Here is a 19,205-nt window from a genome sequence, read left to right on the forward strand (position 1 = left end):
ATATGAATAGAACAAAGACCCTGTCAACCTCAAGAAGCTAAAACCCAACAATTTAAAAATCCTATAAAAGAGTAAATGCACTCTGAAAGAGGGAACAGCTGGCACAAAGCTATGAGGTGTAAGAGCACAGCCTACTCAGGGAAATAAACAAGCCTTTAAGATGTGTTTGGGTAAATGGCTAGGGGCACCATGTTGCCAAGGACCCTATAAAAAAACATGAAGAAATTTGGATTTATAAAGAAGGCCAGGAAAAGCCACCTGAAGGACTTTAAACAAAGGAGTAACCACATCACCTTCACAGACATCATCATCATTAGAAAAGTGAAAGTGTTTGTCACTCAGTCCTGTCTAGCTCTTTGCAGCCCTTTGGACTACAGCCCAAGAGGCTCCTCTGGCCATGGAATTCTCTAGCCAAGGATACTGGTGTGGGTTTCCATTCCTTTCTCCAGGGGATCTTACCAACCATCACCACTAATCACTCCACAAATGCTAGTGCTGTGCTGGTCACAGTGCACATTTCTTTTCATAAATTCTCTCTTACGCCACACTGTCCACAAACACTTGAATTTAGATTTAACTTTTGTTGTTAACTGTTATAGGTGAAAAAGCAGCCTCAAATAGGCTATAAAGACCCTGCTATTTACGTTCTTTTATAATGTTCCTGACATCCTCTCTCAAAAGAATTAAATGTATTTAGTCATTTACTTACCCCACCCCAGAATCCCCAAACCATTCACCATGGTTATGTGAGAATCTGTGCCAACAACACTGTCTGGGAAGAGGAGGTCCTTCTCTTCAAAAACCACTCTCGACAAATACTCTAAGTTTACTTGATGAGCCATTCCGGTTCCAGGAGGGATTACAGCCACATTCTTAAAAACTCTTGAACTCCACTATATTTTATTCAAATTTAATAAATGAACTGTTAGTATATATCTGAATTCGGTTCACAATTAACATATAAATAAATACTGAAATGGAAAATATTTTACCAATGTTCATTATGGTCAAAGTTTACAATACATAAAAACAAATATGCAAATACTAAACCTATATGTATTCATTTTGCAGATTATTCAAACAAAATAAAGTCAAAGAATAACAGCAGCTTTCAACTATGTTCCAAGGATTCTCAGGGACAGAAAAAGGGGAAGGCTCAAGTAGAAGACTCTGCAGGCTCACCTGAACTAGAGCCACTGTTTTTAATATTTTATTATATACTAGGGTTTCTGATTAAGATTTTATTTGAAGGAAAAAAGTAAAAAAGGGTTATACTGCTAATATTTAAAAATGTCTGGTCTAAAGATATAAAAAAAAATTGTACCTTTCAATATTTTAAAAACTTCTATTAAAAAATTATCCCAAATCATTTATACCTTGAAAAATTGAAGCCTCTCTCGATTTCTGCCAAATTCTACTTCTTGATTTTTTAATACTGTTTCAGGTCTAAAAAGAAAAAAAACTGGCATTAAATGTATGTATTATAGGAAAGAGCTGTCTTATTTCTAAGTCTTCATTCTTATGCACTTACATACAAACACGTTTTTAAAATTCTAGGAATAGTAATTTACCAGACTTCAGAATCAGTTATTTTCTTTTCAACAAAGAAGCTCTACTTTAAAGAAGACCAGAAAGCTATTTCAAGGACTTAATATTTAAGCCACGTCCACACCAGTGTCCCAAACTGTACTTAATATGCATCACTGCGAGATATGGCTAAAATATTAAAAGTAGCGTGGTAAGCTTTGTTGGATTTTCTAGTGCAAGGAAAATGGACAGCAGTTACCTTAGTGAATATACAATAAGCATGCATGTTTCCACCCACTTGACACTTATGTCACTTTAACTAGGAGATGGTTGTTGATTATCACTATGTGGCAGTGACAAACATCATTTTATAAGTTTAAAAAGAGTTTTGGGCAAAAGTCTTGTATTCATCCCACCCCAAATGGAAGGTTCTACTTTATGTAAAGTTGTAATTTAGTTTACATGCATTCTATTTTATACAAATTATTTAAACTAAGAGATAAAAACAATTCACTGCCAAGCAGTAAACATACTGCCATTTTTAGGAAGCTATTTTTATCTATCCATTAGATAAAAAAAAAAAAAGGTTTCTAACAGCTTTAAGTTGTTTATTTCATTTGCCAGCTGGTGATTTAAGTGTTGACTAGAATATCAATATAACCTAAATTATACATGTCCTCCAGGGTCCAGATAATTATAGTTGTTTAATTGTCAACTTTTTTAAAAACAGAGATTAATAATTCATTGCTGAGTGAACATCTGAAGCCATAGCAGATCTTAATGAGAATTTTCTTAGGACCTCAGGGAACAAAGCTTTCTAGAGCCATTCCAATTATTTTACCTTTCCATAGTAAATGAAAACTACAAAGTACTATACACAAACATTTATTAGCTCATAACCTGACTCCAAATCAAGCAGTGATTTCAAGTGCTCCATTTTTTGTCTGTAATATTTCACTGATGCATTAAAGCACATGAAAAGAGTTAACTATTTTCATACAGCGAAAGACAATATCTAGTCTTAATATTTTGCAATTTAGAGTTAAACAGAAATGTTACACCAGATTGGATTTTTAGAAATAAAAATATACCACCTTAGGGCTTCATACCATTTATAAAAAGATAATCAAGAAAAATCAATGGTTTTTTAAATCAATAAATTTTCCTTTTCAGAAAATTAATTTCTAAACAAGAGACATCAATCTAAAAAGTTCAACAAGTCCCTAAAAACAAGGAAGATTAGGTAAGAGGAACAGAGTACTTACATAGAACTGACATAGCAAAGGACCCACAGATTTTACTCAGTTCTTAGGAAGAGCATCTGAGGTCACTTATAACCCGAGGTTTTATAACAATACTGAGCACAACACTGAGAACCGCCTAGAACCTAGCTTAGGGACAAATGACTGAAATGCTACTATTTGGCACTGAAGATGAAATATGTGTTCACAGTATCCTTAACCTATACCTTAAATCTGCTAAATTTTTTAAAACTGAAAAAGTCTAAGTTATTTTTAACTAACCTTTAAAAGATATGACAGTACAATAACAATAGGACAAACAACATAACTCTTTAAGACTCTGGAAACTTTATAGAGTATGAAAACACATCACAGGGCTTTTATCACTTTGAAAAAATTACATAGTAGGAAATTTAACCAACTCTTAAGAACAGGATTCTTTTCCAGGCTGGTTTACTACTTTCCATGGTACCATTTAGGAAACTGCTTATCTAAAACAGCTCAGTAAGTCTGTGACATGTGATAATGAGAATATTCTTAACACAGAGGTCCCAATGCAGTAAGAAAGAATAAGAAATCTCCTAGAAGGAAAATAAAGCTAAAAATATAAGTAGGGATTTCTACAAAAGAAATGTGAATGAATAATGAGCATGTGAATGAATGGTAAAAATTCACTACAATAAAAAACTCAGTTTAAGATATTTCTCCACCTACATTAGTTACATAAATTAAATATATTTATAGAAAATTCTTAAAGTTTTCTTCTGAAGAAACAGAAACAGATTATGGTATTGTCTTTTAATTATCTTTGCTTCTTTCAGTACAACAGGAAGCACAATAAATGTGAAGTCAATGTAACTGGAATCAGCAGAAGGAGAACTGGAAAATAACTTGGCGCTAACAAATATTTTAAAAAACATCTCATACTCAGGCACTGGTTGCAAATGAAAAGGACATAGGATGGGTGTGTTTTCAATCTGCGAAGTAAATTTTCCTGAGTTTCGGCCTAGTTCTCCAGAATCACACGATCCTCGGCAGGTAGTCTGGCCTCTGCAGGGAAGCTTCTTAGGCTGCACTCTAAGTGGAGAGAGCTTTCCTGCTTTCTGTAGGTCACCACCTCCAGGATTTGGAGCATTCTGTATTGCACTATCATTCCAAAAAAAAAGAGACAAAATAAAACCATTTAAAAGTGACAGAAATTTAGCTCTTCAAAAAGTATACCCCAGCAATGCTATCTGGAAGTAACAACTGAATGTTATTCAAAGGTTAAAGTATCATTTAAATCAGGTTTCAAAAGCAAATCTCAGATTACAAAAAGAAGGAGGGGAGTTAATTTATGACAATTAAAAAAATAATTCTAAGTACCCATTAAAATCATTTTCCTACAATAACTTTTGGCAAGTAGAAAAATTGATCTTTTCCCCCATCTAACAACTTAAAAGAATCTCAGAGTTTAACCTACAGCAAAAGCTTTAATAAACTGTCTTATTCCATTACTCCAGGGAAACTAAATAAGCTGGTGCATGAAAACATAATCATGTCATCTCTAGTTTGATTTTGATCAAAAGGATCATTTAAATATAAGAAAATTTATTTCAGTGGATGGAAAATCCAACTGTAGTAAGCTCAGTGTTTCCAATCACCAATTTAATATAATTAAAGACATCCATGGCTCATATCTTTAGAGTCTCTCTGGAAGGGAAATTAAAAAACAAAAAGGAAATGAAGGCTTTATTCAGATACCCACTCTTTGAAAAGCAGGTTCTAGGCTTGTACACTTCTATAAAAATGGCAGCAAAATATACAAATAGGAAAATCTTTTTAAACTCAGACTTAGTTAAATATAAATTTCACCAATACATCAATTTTAACCAGTTTTTCTTTTTGTATCTTAGTACTAAATGTTGCAAACTTTAGTCTGGCACAAATTATCTCTATTCCCTTTCCTCTATACCATATATTCCTAGTGGACTGGCTGGCAGTCAATTTGCATGTCTGTTTTTATAAATATCCATATCAAAGTACCATTTGTTGAAGTCAATTTGCAAGGAATGGTCAACCGTGAGATCTGTCGGACAGGCAGGATGGACTTTCTTAGGGTCACCTCCAAGAGTTTTCACTGCCTCCCTCATAGCAGCAAAATCCACCATTGCCGGTATTCCACTAAAAAGAAAGAACAATTAACTTCTAAGTCTTCTTTTATATATGCTCAAGTGACCAATATGCATTTATTCATTTTTAAATTTAAAAAGTATCCCTTTTTAGTTTGCATTCATGTTTGATAATGTATCCAAAGTTATACGTAGCCTAGTTTAATGAGAATATTAAATATTATCTGAGAACTTGAGTGCTAAAAGGTAATGTGCCAAAGATAATACAACAGATGATTCTTAGAGGGATAAGAGAACTTCAAGGAAACGACTGATGGAGTCCTTTTTCTTGTCTTAAATTTTAAGATACCCCGTCCCTTTTCCCCAGCTCCAGTCCTTTCACTCCCAGTGCCTTGTCTCCAAAGTTATTCACTAAACATAGGAATCTATAGATAGATCTATATCTGCATACATATCCCTAGCCAACTATATAACAAGCATTTACCAAATGACTTTGAGGTGCTAGATACCAATGGTACAAGGCTAAATAAATAAGGGAGAGTAACTGTTCTCAAGGAATTTGTAGGAAAGATACAGTAGCAATCACAGAAGAGTATGGTAAGAACTACAGTAGCAGCACACACAGGGTACACAGAGAAGTAACATACTAACCAGACATAGGTGCCTGAGTAAAGAAAATGTTCTTATTTGTCTAACTAACTCCTACACCTCCTTCAAAACTCAGCTAATGGTTAAGTCTTCCAATAAATAATCCTTGGACACCCAAATTAGGCAGTCTTCAAGCTATGGTAAAGACTTCAGATTTTACTCTAAGTGTGATGGAAGCCTACTGGAGAATGGAGGAATGATATGACCTTTATCAACATTTTTTAACCAAGTCACTTCATCTACTAAAACTATCCATTCCAAGTGTAGAAGTGGGGATACTTGTTCAGAGACTATTACAGTCATAGTCCAGGTAAGTGAGAATGGGGTTAGAATCAGCACAACGAAGATGGAGATGGTAAAAAGCATTTGGATTCAGGACATGTGCACTTCAAAGGTAGAGCTCACAGAACCTGCTGACAGACTGGATTATGTATGAAGGAAAGAGAGGAAGCAAGGTTAACTTCCAGATTTTTGCTCTAAACAGCATCATTCACTATGATAGAAAAAACTTGAAAAGGAATTAAGTGAAGGGGCTGGTCAATGACGTTTAGAATATATTAAGTCTGAGAAGCCTATTGGCTATGACAAGAAGCCTATTGGGATGACAAGTAGGCAGTTAGGTAGAAGTAGTTTTTAAAATAAATGGCTACAGGAAAACAAGCATCTAATTTTTTGAAAAAACTTTTTAACATTGGAATATAGCCGATTAACAATGGAGTGAACAGTGAAGGGGTGTGTGGGTGTGTCTGTGTGTGTATCCATTCTCCCAAATTTCCCTCATCCAGGTAACACATAACATTGGGCAGAGTTCCATGTGCTATACAGTAGGTCCTTATTGATTACCCATTTCAAATATGGCAGTGTGCACATGTCCATCCCAAACTCACTATCTTCCCCTCAGCAACCGTAAGTTTGTTCTCTAAGCCTGTTGAGTCTGCTTCTAAGTTCATTTGTATCATTTCTTTTTAGATTCCACTTATAAGGGATGTCATACGATATTTCTCCTGCTTTGACTTGCTTCACAAGTAAGACAAATTGCTTCAGTTTAGAGAAGGGAAATTTTAAAATTTATAAACAAATCTTCACAATTAAGAGACATCTGGGAGTATGATTCTAGAAAGAAAACGCTCTGAAAATTCATCATAAAAAATAAACCTACTACTCACGTAAAATCTTGAAGAAGAACACGGGCAGGGAAAAAGGGCACTTCAACATTGCTTTGTTTGGTTTTCCAGTCTAAAATGTTCATAACATCCTCCTTTTTCATTAAAAAGCCATCACAATTTCGCACAGCAGCTTCCAAGAGGACCCGTATTGAGTAAGGCAGAACATCTGATTCAAGAGAAAATATTACTATTAATAAGGGAATAATCTTAACTATATAATGTAAAAATTATAATAGCAAAATGTCAGATAAAGACACAGTATTATTTCTCGATTAAAAAATTTTAGTCAATAAGAAATAAGGATTTGCTGTAAAGCACAGGGAATTATATTCAATATTATATAATAAACTACAATGGAATATAATCTGAAACATATAGAATCACTCTGTGTATACCTGAAACCAACAAAATACTGGAAATCAACTATACTTCAATATAAAAGAATTTTTAGTCCAGTAAACAGGAAGTGAAAAACCATTCTTGTTAATATGAGGCTTTCTATAAATTTGACTTTCCTGTATGTAAGCTGAGGCCCTGGAAAAGCAGAGATAAAGCCTTCACCTATACTTTAATGAAATAACTGAAAAATTAATTAAAGAAAAACTTTACACATGAGCTACACTAACTTGGGCATATAAGATTGACAAGTAATTCAGGAAAGACACAGAAAAACTGAAAAGCACAGATAATTAGAATAAATACAATAATGAAAACATTCCTATTATGCTAAAAAATGGTTAAATAATTTGCAATAAATTTAAAAGAATCTTCATCAAAAATAGTTAAGGTTTAAAAATAAATCAGGGTGCTTAGGTGAGCAAAATTCATTTCATGAAAATTGTCATTTAACTCTTGATTACTAGTTTAAGGATACTATAGAGAAATAAATTTCAATATTTAAAAAATTTTTGATCATATTAAATTCTCACAACAGATTTTGCCACATGAAAGTATTTCCTTAGGACTGAAAGGAAAGACTGAATCAGTATGAAATTAAGGAATTACGCTAAGTCACGGTAACCCACGACTTCCCTTGTAGCTCAGTCAGTAAAGAATCTGCCTGCAGTGCAGGAGACCTGGATTCCATCCCTGGGTTGGGAAGATCCCCTGGAAAAGGAAATGGAAACCCACTCCAGTACGCTTGCCTGGAAAATCTCATGGACAGAGGAGCCTGATGGGCTTCAATCCACGGGGTTGCAAAGAGTCGGGCATGACTGAGCGACTAACACTTACTTACTTACGGTAACCCACACAATAGATTACTATGCAGCTGTTTAAAGGAATGATAATCTCTAAATGCTAAGAAGTGATCTCCAGACTGTATCATTAAGAGAAAATTAATGCAAAACCATGTTTATAATATATAGCTTTACAGTAACAGTAAAAAAGCAAGTATAAGAATATGACTGTATTAAATATAAAATTAAAATTTATTTAATTTAAAATATTATATATTAAAAGTGTAATAATGTACACCCCCCCCCGAGAAAGAACAATGAAAAGATAAACTAAAAAAACTCAGTATATATTCCACACAGTATTTTGGTTACATCTACCTAGTGGGACATATACTAGGGGAAAAAGATCCACAAAGAAAACAAATTATATTCAGTCATTAGTATTGATATCTGCAATTTTGAAATTCTCATATATATGAGAAGAAAGTAAAAAGTGACTTTCTTTTTACCATTGTTACTATGGTTGGGAACCAAGATTTAAGGGTAATGACACAAGTGTAAAATCAGAGTAGCTAAGTTAAAAAAAGAAAAAACCTTACATTTTAATTTGTATCATCAGTACAAATTCATGATTTTTTCTTTAAAAAGAAGATGTACTGCTTACCTCTGATCAATGAAAATGCCTAAAATGATGACAGTCCAATAGTAATGAACCGCTAGCAACTCAGCCTGCTGTTTCTAAATACTATTCCCCATGAAAAAAAAAAAAAAAAGAGTTCCTTGCAGAAATGATTGGTTCCGTATTTGGGAAGGGATATGCACAAAATGAGGCCTGGAACAGTTGGTGTCAGAAACCAAAGAAGTTATCAAAAACTAACAGGGACACTAATGGGTCAATCTGAGCAATAAAATGAGTAATGACTGTAACACATTAAAATATATCAAATATATAAATAGCCCTTAGTTCATAATGACTCCTGTGCTACAGAGCATACTCTGAAAACTGACACAGAGGGGAAAAGAAATAATTAATCCCATCTTTCCCGATTTCAAGTAACAAAATAGTTAAGAGGAGAAAGTTTCTCGTAACAGAAGAATTACAGCTAATAAATGCTGAAGGGCAGTGATATAATTAGAAAAACCACCAATGTGAAGCATCTAACGAAATAGTAGACCTATACAAGGATCATAAGTGGATGATAAAATCATGAGGTGATATATGAACGAGGAACTTACAATGGATGGATCAAGCTGAGAACAATTATACCCAACTCAGCATCACCAAAAGTAGGACACTGTAGATGTTAAATGCCTCTTGATTTAACGAGAAATACAAGTCCAACTATGAAATATTCTTTGCAAAAATAATACAAACATAAATAAACCTGAATCTAATCAAACATCCAGTTATCAAGAAACATGGGAGACAGTACGACAATAAAATGAAACCATGAAGAAGCAATCAAATCTACAATGGAGTACATTCTACGGAACAAAGAGCCTGTTTTTTTCAACATAAAAATGGCATGGAAAAAGGAGAGAGGATGAATATTTTGATTAAAAGAGATTTAAGAAACACAAAGACCAAGTGCTGTGTGTGGACCCTATTTGGATGCTGTGTGAGTAAACCAACATTTATATATTTCTTATATAAATATAGAAGAATATATTTATACCAGGGAATGCACATTAAACCAGAGAACTGTGAATACAGACTGGGTTGTAGAGCATAGTAAAGAATTACTGTTAATTTTGTTAGTTACAAGTCCTTCTGTACATCAGAGATGTATACTGGAGTACGTTTAAGGATTTTAAAAAATGGAGGAATATTCGAAACAAAGATTGACAAATGTTGATAACTGACTGACAAACACATGGTGGGCTATTATACTATTTTCTCCCTACTTTTATGCTTGAAAATTTTAACACATATACATTAAAGCATAATAAAGTTGTAAGTAAAGAGGATAAAGGACTACATAATCAGAAATACTAAATTCAAAGCCACTATTTGCTATCTGCAATAGGTATGACTTTTGGAAAGTGACTCAAACTGATGCATTTTCTCGTTTAAAATGGGAATGTCAGCTACACAGCAGATGCGAATACCTTACTTCATCATCTATTCAGTACATGTAAAACCCTCAAATAAACATATGACAAATACTAAGTACTTAACAAATACTCATTTCCATTTTTCCTCAATCAAAAATAATGAAGCCCCCCCCCAAACCAAGAGGAATTACTGAGGGGACATTTTTACAACAGAACATTTGGAAATAACAAGAAGTAAAATATTATCATAGAAGCCAACACACAAAATTAACTTTGATTAATTATTCCAGAAAAATAATCTCCTCAGGAATCTTTTTTGTTTCAAGTATCTTCATAAAAACTATTTTGTCAGATTACTAGCAAAACATGGTAAAATAAACACAAGTAATTATCTCCACTCTCTCCTGAAGTCCACTAGTGTTAATAGTAAAGAAAGTTATAAACCCACAAGAACAAAGAAACAGAAGCAAAGCTAACAAAATTTTGGAAGACAGTCCTTAATTGACTGGTAATGGACTGAGCAGAACAGAGAAAGCTGAAAATAAATGTCCACGAAAGGAAGAGGCGATCAGAAACAAAGACTAGGAATCAGGATAGCCTTTAATAAAAGAGGAATGTGAAAAACTAGAAGGCAACGTAACAATGCCTTCAAAATCCCAACTGAAAATAACTTTCAGCCTAGAAACCTGTAAATATCAATTAATTAGGCAAGGTCTCTGTACAGCACAGGAAACTCTGCTCAATGTTATGTGGCAGCCTGGATGGGAGGGGAATTTGGGGGAGAATGGATACATGTCTATGTATGGCTGAGTCCCTTTGCTGTCCACCTGAAACTATCACACTGTTAATCAGCTATACATACTCCAATACAAAATAAGAAGTTTTAAAAAAGAAAAAAAGCCAAGCAGTGAGAAAAAAAAAAATTAGTCAAGTTCTCAAAAACGTACTTCTCAGGCACCCTTTTGTAGGAAGCTATCAGGATATGGTCTATAAAATAAGGAAGTGGAGAATAAAAAATCATGAAATCTAGGAAACAGTCTAACATAGGAAAGAGCAGAGACTCTTCCAGGGCAACACTGTAAGTAAGTCACAGTGCGGTCAGCCTCAAATGCAGCAGAAAATGAAGTCCAGGTGGTATGCTGCCAAGAGGTGGAGAAAACAATTAACTGATATAGATTACTTGGTTATACCAGGAGTTTAGTTCTTCTGGAGAGCATGGAGATGAATTATTGATAAGGACACAGAAAACTAAGCAAACAAAAAAGGACAATCATTAATTAATTCCAGAAAAAAAAATATACAAAGCTGTAAGAGAAACAAGATGCAATCGTCGTTTACTACATGGACTGGTTGAGAATATTTATAGTTATAAGTACTGAATATTGTTTTAACCAAAATTATAACTATACTAGGAAGATGTACACAGTACATATGCAGAAGAAAAGTGCCAATTCTCATTTTCCACAGTAAAAAGTTAGTGAAGTCTAAAACTGAAAGATTAAGAAACAGCTGTATAAGCAAGGGTATTCAATAATATGGAGGAAATTATTAAAAGAAATGACCAAAAGAATTAAAAATAGTATTCTCTGCAGAATAAAAATTTGGGGCAGAGCTACTCTTTTGGTTATAGTTTCAGTGGTCTTATTATTTTTTTAACTCTACCATTTGAAAACTAGTATTAAATTAAAAAGCAATTATCAAATAAAGAGTGTGCTAAGAGTGGACATTTTGTCATTAAGGAGTACTAACTTGCAGATCTGTCTAATTTCATGATAACTACTAGAGGCCCACAGCAAGGAAAGATGCAAACAAACACTTTCTCCCACAAACAAAACAATTTATTTCTTATTTCTCTCTGTGGTGGCCAGCCTCCAAGATGATACCAGTAATCGGTCACCTCTCAGCATTCATGCTCTCACACAATCTACACTGAGAATCAGCTGTTTTGTTACCAAGAACGTAGAAGAGACGACAGTGGGTTTTTCTTCTTCTTCTTCCTTGCACTGAAGTACAGTTGATTCACAGCGTTGAGTTAGTTGCTGGTACATAGCAAAATGACTCAGATAAACACACACATCATTATGGTTTATTGTAAAATACTGAATCTAGTTAACCATGCTATACCATAGGTCTCTGTTGTTTATCTATTTTATAAATAGCAGTATATATCTGCTAATACTAAACTCCTAATTTATCCCTCCCCCGTCCTCTTCCCCACTGGTAACCATAAGTTTGTTTTCTATGTCTGTGAGTCTATTTTTGTTTTGTAAATAAGTTCATTTGTATCATTCTTTTAGATTTCATATATAAGCGATAACATACTATATTTGTCTTTCTCTGTCTGACTCACCTCCCTTAGTATAAATGATAACCACTAGGTTCATGACTTCTAATGCTAGGTTACAAGTATTTCAGCATCAGCCTTCTTCTCTCAGATGGCTCACTCTGGGAGAAACCGACAGCCTGTTATGACAATCAAGCAGCACTGAGGAGAGGCTCATGTGGAATAAAATTGAGGCCTCTGTGCCAACAGCAAGCCCGACTTGCCAGTCATGTGAATGGGCCGCATTAAAAGTGGATCCTCTAGCCCATCAGGCCTTTAGATAACTGCTGCCCCAACTAACACCGGGCTGTAACCTTATGAGCGATCCTGAGCCATAACTATTCAACTAAGCCATTTTTGAATTCCTGACCCACAGAAACTGTGGGATAATGTTTAATGTTTTAACCACAAAGCTTTTTGGTTTACAATGTATTATGCAGTAACAAAACCAATACAATTTTCTTCTTCAACTTTTTAGACAGTAACATCTATAGTTATTCATTTAAGATCTACTATGGAGTACGTCGGAGAAGGCAATGGCAAGCCACTCCAGTACTCTTGCCTAGAAAATCCCATGGATGGAGGAGCCTGGTAGGCTGCAGTCCGTGGGGCCGCTAAGGGTCAGACATGACTGAGCGACTTCACTTTTACTTTTCACTTTCACACATTGGAGAAGGAAATGGCAACCCACTCCAGTGTTCTTGCCTGGAGAATCCCAGGGACGGGGGAGTCTGGTGGGCTTCCGTCTATGGGGTCATACAGAGTCGGACATGACTGAAGTGACTGAGCAGCAGCAGCAACAGCATGGAGTATGTATCAAGGTGTTTTATATACTTTACCTCATTTAATCCTTTAAGTATATCTATAGATGGATACTCCAGAGCCCTAACAGCAGAGAGTAGCTACCTCAGCTTCTTTGTACTTTACACATAAGCCTAGATACCGCTGGATTTATCCCTTTCCCAATTAAGAAGGCAGCTGTGTACCTTCTCCTACTAAATGCCAACTTTCTATAGGAGCTCTGTATGCAATTCCCAGTTACACGTTAGGACTCATTTGAGATGAGTCTAACAATTTTCTCATCTTTCCTCTCCTTTTCTATCCTTCAACTGGATTTTTCCTATCAGCATTTAAAGTTCCTAGCTCCAGTTTCACACAAACTTGTGTACACAAGTACATACACACAGTTTCTAAGTACTGGTTTCTTCAAACTCTCAACCAAGTTTTTTGCGTCCCTCATATTCCCAATGTCCACTTTGCTACACATTTCATCTTATACTTCTATACTTCAGCCCAGACCAATCTGATTTCCCAAAATATCAATGAGAGTTCTAACTAGAATTCCAATATCCTCTCTATAACATTAACAGAGCTAACAATTTCCTCCTCCTTGAAACATTCTTTTCTACTGACTTTCACAATACCATTCTCCATGTCTCCTATCTCACACTTCTGCACCACCTGCAAGCAGAAGCAATGATTGGCTTTGTTCCAGACTGTCTTTAAAAAGATGTTAATATAATGACTAGCCTTGGGAGATAAAGACAGTGTCTCTTATTGGAGCAAAGGGCAGGCATGCTACCATCTGTTGTAAAAGATTTGGGTTCCCTAAGTCAGATTTCCTCTTTAACACAACGAAGTGTGCAGGTTTTACCTGACCCTCTTCAACAAATGTTGGTACCAAGCACACTGCTTTGCTATGGGTAATAAACTATCTGTTGTCTCTGTTCCAACAGTTTTGTGTCTTCTGCCAGCACTTATTAAACTGTCAGTTTAACTTGCAAGGAGAGCAAAATTTTCGCCCCTTCACCGTTCTTAGCATTTTCTGGGAGCCCTGTTCTGGTTTCCTGGTCAACCTCTACTCCTTTGTCGTTGTTAAGTCACTAACATGTCCAACTCTTTGTGACCCCACGGACCCCATGCCAAGGCTCCTCTGTCTACTATCCCTTGGAGTCTGCTCAAACTCACGTCCATTGAGTCAATGATGCTACCTAACAGGTTCATTCTTCTGACGCCCCCTTCTCCTTTTGCCTTCAATCTTTCCTTTACCTGATCTTCAAATGTAGGAGTTCTTCAGAGTTCATATCTAGGCTCACTTCTTTTCTCACTCCATACTGTCTCCTCTCAGGAGCTTCAATTGATCCTGTGGCTTCAACATACTATCTCTACTGTAATACCAAAATGTTCTTCTGCAGTCCAGGTCTGTCTCCTGAGCTCCAGAACCATGCAGCTAACTGCCTCACAGACATCTTTATTTGAATACTGCTATGTTCCCAAGCTCACCAGTACCTAAACTGGACTCAGTGATCTTCCCTCTGCCCTGTCCCATATCACTATCATCTCCTGTGTTCCACAGCTCAGTAAACAGCACCACCATCTACCCACATGCTGATGCCAAAGCCCATCTAGGCATCATCCTTAAATTATCTGCTTTTTCCACCATTTTGACACATGTACTGAAGGTTTAAAAACAATGGTGGATAAAACTACTGGTGCCTTAGCAGGACTCAGAGCAATGGCACCAAACTGTACTTGTACTCACTGTATTGTTCATTTTCACTGTATTGTTCGCTTTCATACAAAATACCAGGTTCACTTAAGAATGTCCTTGATGAAGCAGAAAAAGTATTAATTGTATTAAATCTCAATCACTGAGGTCAAGTCTTAATATTCTGTGTGACAACAATGAAGTGTATAAAAGCATTTCTGCTCAAAATCAAAGTACAATAGTTGCTTGAGGGAAAAACACTTGTGTGATTGAATTACAAGCTAAATTAGCCAGTTTTCCCAAAGAACGCTATTTTTACTTGAAACAATAACTGACAAACTCTGGTTATTCGAACATGGATATCTGACAGACATTTTTTCAAAAATGAATGAAGTAAGCCTCTCTGTTTCTTATCTAGTCCCATCAATGTCTAGTCACTGTGTGCACTGCAGATCTTTGAGAAATAAAGTTTCACTGAGTTATACACATCTTTCAAATGTAGACACATTTTATTATACAATATGTAAAAAATGCAGACATGTACCTTTATTAGTATCACCACAGCCCCTCTTTAACATGGGCACCGAGAGCCCCAGGCAGCTATGCACTCTGAAAGGCTCCTGCCTGTGCCAGTACCTGGACCAAGAAACTCCGCACAGAAGAGCCTTTGCCCTGCCCTGCACTTTCCCTGCAAGCTGCCTGGAGGGTCACACAATGAGCAGCTGCTGCTTCTGCAAGCCCCTATGTGTCCCATGACTCTGAAGGACTCTTGCCCCCTCCAGCATCTGTTGTCTCCACACACATCCACACCACCAGGTGCAGCTTGCCCAGAACTCGAGGATGGCCTACTGCTTGTGCAGCAACTCCAGACCAGCTACAGCCTAACCAAACCAGTAAACGTCTCTGCTATCCAATGAGTTAAACCACAACTTCTCCAGTCATCTCTGTTTCCCTTCCAATCTGTTGTTCCTTGGGTATTCTCTGTCAGCCTTACAGATACATATACTACAGCATTTCCTTACATCTTACAGTTACTCTTGTATTACAGTTAATAATTATTTATATTAAATTTCCCTTTCCATTACTAAACTCTGTGCTTTCTTAAGCACAAAGATACCATCTTAGCCATCTTTCACTCGCCAGGAACAGTACTCCATGTTAACTGAATGAATTAAACAGGGTTGCTGAGAGATACATGCATCAAGCAGAAAACTGGGCTGGATTAATGCCACCTCTTCTAACCAGGAATTTCTAGAATCCTATCAATCTGGAAAGCTAATCCTTTAAGGGTAGGTATCAAAAAGACACCTGGGGAACCAGAACAAGCGTGTGACTTAAACTGAAAAAGTATAATAATGCGTGTTATCATACTTCTGAAATGAACTGATAACAACAGATATCCTTTTGATCAATTACTCAGTAGAAGAGGTGGTTCAGCCTTTAAAAAAAGATGCTGAGGCCTGCTGTTTTACATGGGAGGCAGCTGATGAAAAGCGTTTCCAGGACTGCAGGTCTTACCACTCAAGGTTAAGTGGCTGCTACCAAGATTAGTCAATATAATGCATCTCTCAGTGCCAGGCTGAAAAACTGGCCTACAGATACGTTTTGTTTTACACAGAGTTTTAACATTTTAAAGTTCAACTGCCAACATTGAAATATTAGAGTTTTTTTTAAATAGGAACACCCAAATTTCTGGCTCCTTAAGATGAAGAGAAAATTTTATAACTCCAATCTCACATTTTTACTCCTTTATATAGGGCATCTGCTCTCCAGTTTAACACAATTACAGCCAGAGCCACTTCGCTTGTATATGGTGCCTCTACAGTCTTATAAGCAAGAGCATACGAGCATACAACCCCTAGTACAGCAGTTTTACACATACAGGATTTGGAATCACAGGTCTTTGTTCAAATTTCTCCTCCACCACTTATTATGTAATACTTCGAGCGGTACTTTGGCCAAGTGGATAATAACAGAACTTACCTTAGAGTGAATATAGTAAACAATAAACACTAACTAGCACTTTATTCGGAGAAGGGAATGGCAACCCACTCCAGTACTGTTGCCTGGAAAATCCCATGGATGGAGGGGCCTGGTAGGCTGCAGTCCATGGGGTCGCTAAGAGTTGGACACGACTGAGCGACTTCACTTTCACTTTCATGCATTGGAGAAGGAAATCGCAACCCACTCCACTGTTCTTGCCTGGAGAATCCCAGGGACAAGGGAGCCTGGTGGGCTGCCGTCTATGGGGTCGCACAGAAATGGACACGACTGAAGCGACTTAGCAGCAGCAGCACTTTATTAATGCCATTAAATTGGGAAACAGAATGGTATTAAGGGGGGTGGACACTGGTCTGAAATCAGAAGATACAAGTCTAAGACTAAATCTTCTCACTTAGAAGATATGTGATCTTAGGCAATTTATTCATATTTTTAGTCTAATTTTCTTTATCTGCATAAACCTATCTTCCTTGCCAACCACAAAGCAATGTGGTGAAGACAGATAATGTAAAAGGGTTTTGTTATTTCTCAAAAGTGATCATTCCAGGTTTAAACCGTAGATGGAGAAATTACCCATAGAAGATACCAGTATTAACAACAGGTTTTAGGTAAATTGAATATGAAAGAGTAATATACTGAAGACTGAAGCAAGGGGAAATTACTCAAACACTCTACGCCTGCCTAAAGCCTCATGGAGAGTATCTTTGGAGTCCAAACTAAGAGAGCAAGGGGACTGGTAAGAACCTGCTAGAGTAGCTTTAGGGTAAACCTAAAATCCCTGTTCAAGGCCAGGAGCCTGGAGAAAAGATTAAGAAACTGTTTATAGAAGGTTCTGTAACCCCAGATCTAAGAGGTGGTTAAACAACAGTGATTTCGCAATAGGATTAACTCACCCCCATGCCTCATTAGTCAAGGTACTGTTTCTCTCTCCCTAACCAGTACCAGGCTGGATGGAATTGATCTCCAATAAACAACTCTGACCTTTTTGTTGTTGTTTTAATTTTTCTATGGAGCACCTAAGAAGGCGGAAAGAGAAAACAGATTCCTGTTTCTTTAAGATTTTTTCTTGACACTCACTGACAAAGGTAGAGAAAACCAGACAAACAGTATCTATTATTGACAAAGGTACAAGCAAACTCATTCGTCTCTTCTGCTCCTGGTAAGCAAGTGATCTGGCACTATCTGCTAACATAACAGGCGGACTTCATGGTGCCTGTCCAAACTGCCAGCCATGGAATGGAGAGTGCTCGGTGTCCCATTACCTCCCTGGCTATAGCACTGAAGCAAGAGCCAACCCCTTGGCAGGTCAATGACCAATGGCCTAGTGGAAAAAATACACTAGGACAATTAGATTCCTCTCTCAGGAATGTGCAGTCAGGATACAGACTGAACCAGAAAGTTGTTGAGCACTGAGCTAGAGACCCGGGCTTGCCACTTGTGGCCGTATAAATGCAGTAAGCAGAGGAAGCTTGTCTGCAGGGAAGTAGAGGGAGCAGAAGAGTGGCGAGGGGTCAGGAATCAGAAGCACTGAGAAGAAAACTAAAGAGCTCTCTTAATTTCGAGCCCACTGTCCATTTTCTTGAGATACAGCCACCTTTCATTGCCTGGGAGCTCTGTAATATCAGAATAAATCTTTCTTCACTTGAGCTAGTGGGTGTCTGTTCTCTGCTACCAAAAGGACCCAATCTAGAACAGAAACTATCTACAAAAGCACAGTTAAAACCAACAGACCACTGGACAAAATGTGGAAAGTTGGTGAATGCATGGTTATAGATGGAATTAGGTAAAGGCAATCCTTCGAAAGTTATGCCTTGTGTATAAACATTATAAGCAAACTATTTCATTGCTACCCAACTTACTGCCTTTTCCAGAGTCCATGGAAGAGACAAGATTAGAAAACAAGGACTTGCTCCTGTCAGTAAGATAACTGACCAGCAACAGATGTCTGATTTGCCCAGTCAGACTACAGGTTAACTGTAGGTTACAACAATAGGTGAAAAAGTCATCTAGAGATACAGTAGTAGCAGGCTGGTAAGCCCAGCATAACACACAGAGAGGGCTGGCAGTGGCAGTACTGGCTATTACACAATACCAGTAAGTAAAGTGGGCTACAGAGACAGCAGACATTCAAAAAGAAACAAGGATAAAGAGAACGGGCACGCTCCACATGACAGAAAGAACAGCCTCTGGCTTAGAAATTCTACTTCCCATGAGGCCTGACTGAGCTTTCTTCCTTTGCCACTGGATGTCTGGAAACTGCAATAGCATCTTCTTTCTTGGATGCTGAGTTAAGTGAGTTTTTGTTCCTTATACTGACTGAAGGGCAAAGACTGGAAGAGACAGTACATATACAGTAAAAGTGAAAAAGAAAAGTACTTGATGGGGTTGGAGGAAACAATAATTTCAATCCAACAATTCTATATAATGAGCTGGCATAAAAACTTAACTACCTCACACACAGCTTTGT

The 19,205-nt window shown here is 36.8% G+C and overlaps 1 protein-coding gene across 2 annotated transcripts in view; it reads right to left on the reverse strand.

Annotated features, from left to right (window-relative positions):
- Positions 1-19,205, reverse strand: part of IREB2 (iron responsive element binding protein 2) — a 51,449-nt gene that overhangs the window by 26,421 nt on the left and 5,823 nt on the right. For both annotated transcript variants that reach the window (XM_055418025.2, XM_088829560.1), the window contains exons 3-7: positions 6,694-6,859; positions 4,794-4,931; positions 3,696-3,914; positions 1,377-1,446; positions 710-893 (exon numbers count right to left, since the gene is read on the reverse strand). In XM_055418025.2, coding sequence (XP_055274000.1) covers positions 710-893; positions 1,377-1,446; positions 3,696-3,914; positions 4,794-4,931; positions 6,694-6,859 — 777 coding nt within the window. The remainder of the gene's footprint in view (positions 1-709; positions 894-1,376; positions 1,447-3,695; positions 3,915-4,793; positions 4,932-6,693; positions 6,860-19,205) is intronic.

This window comes from Moschus berezovskii, chromosome 21, assembly GCF_049115385.1.
Source record: "Moschus berezovskii isolate FMDL1 chromosome 21, NW_MosBer_1.0, whole genome shotgun sequence".
Classification (NCBI taxonomy): Eukaryota; Metazoa; Chordata; class Mammalia; order Artiodactyla; family Moschidae; genus Moschus; species Moschus berezovskii.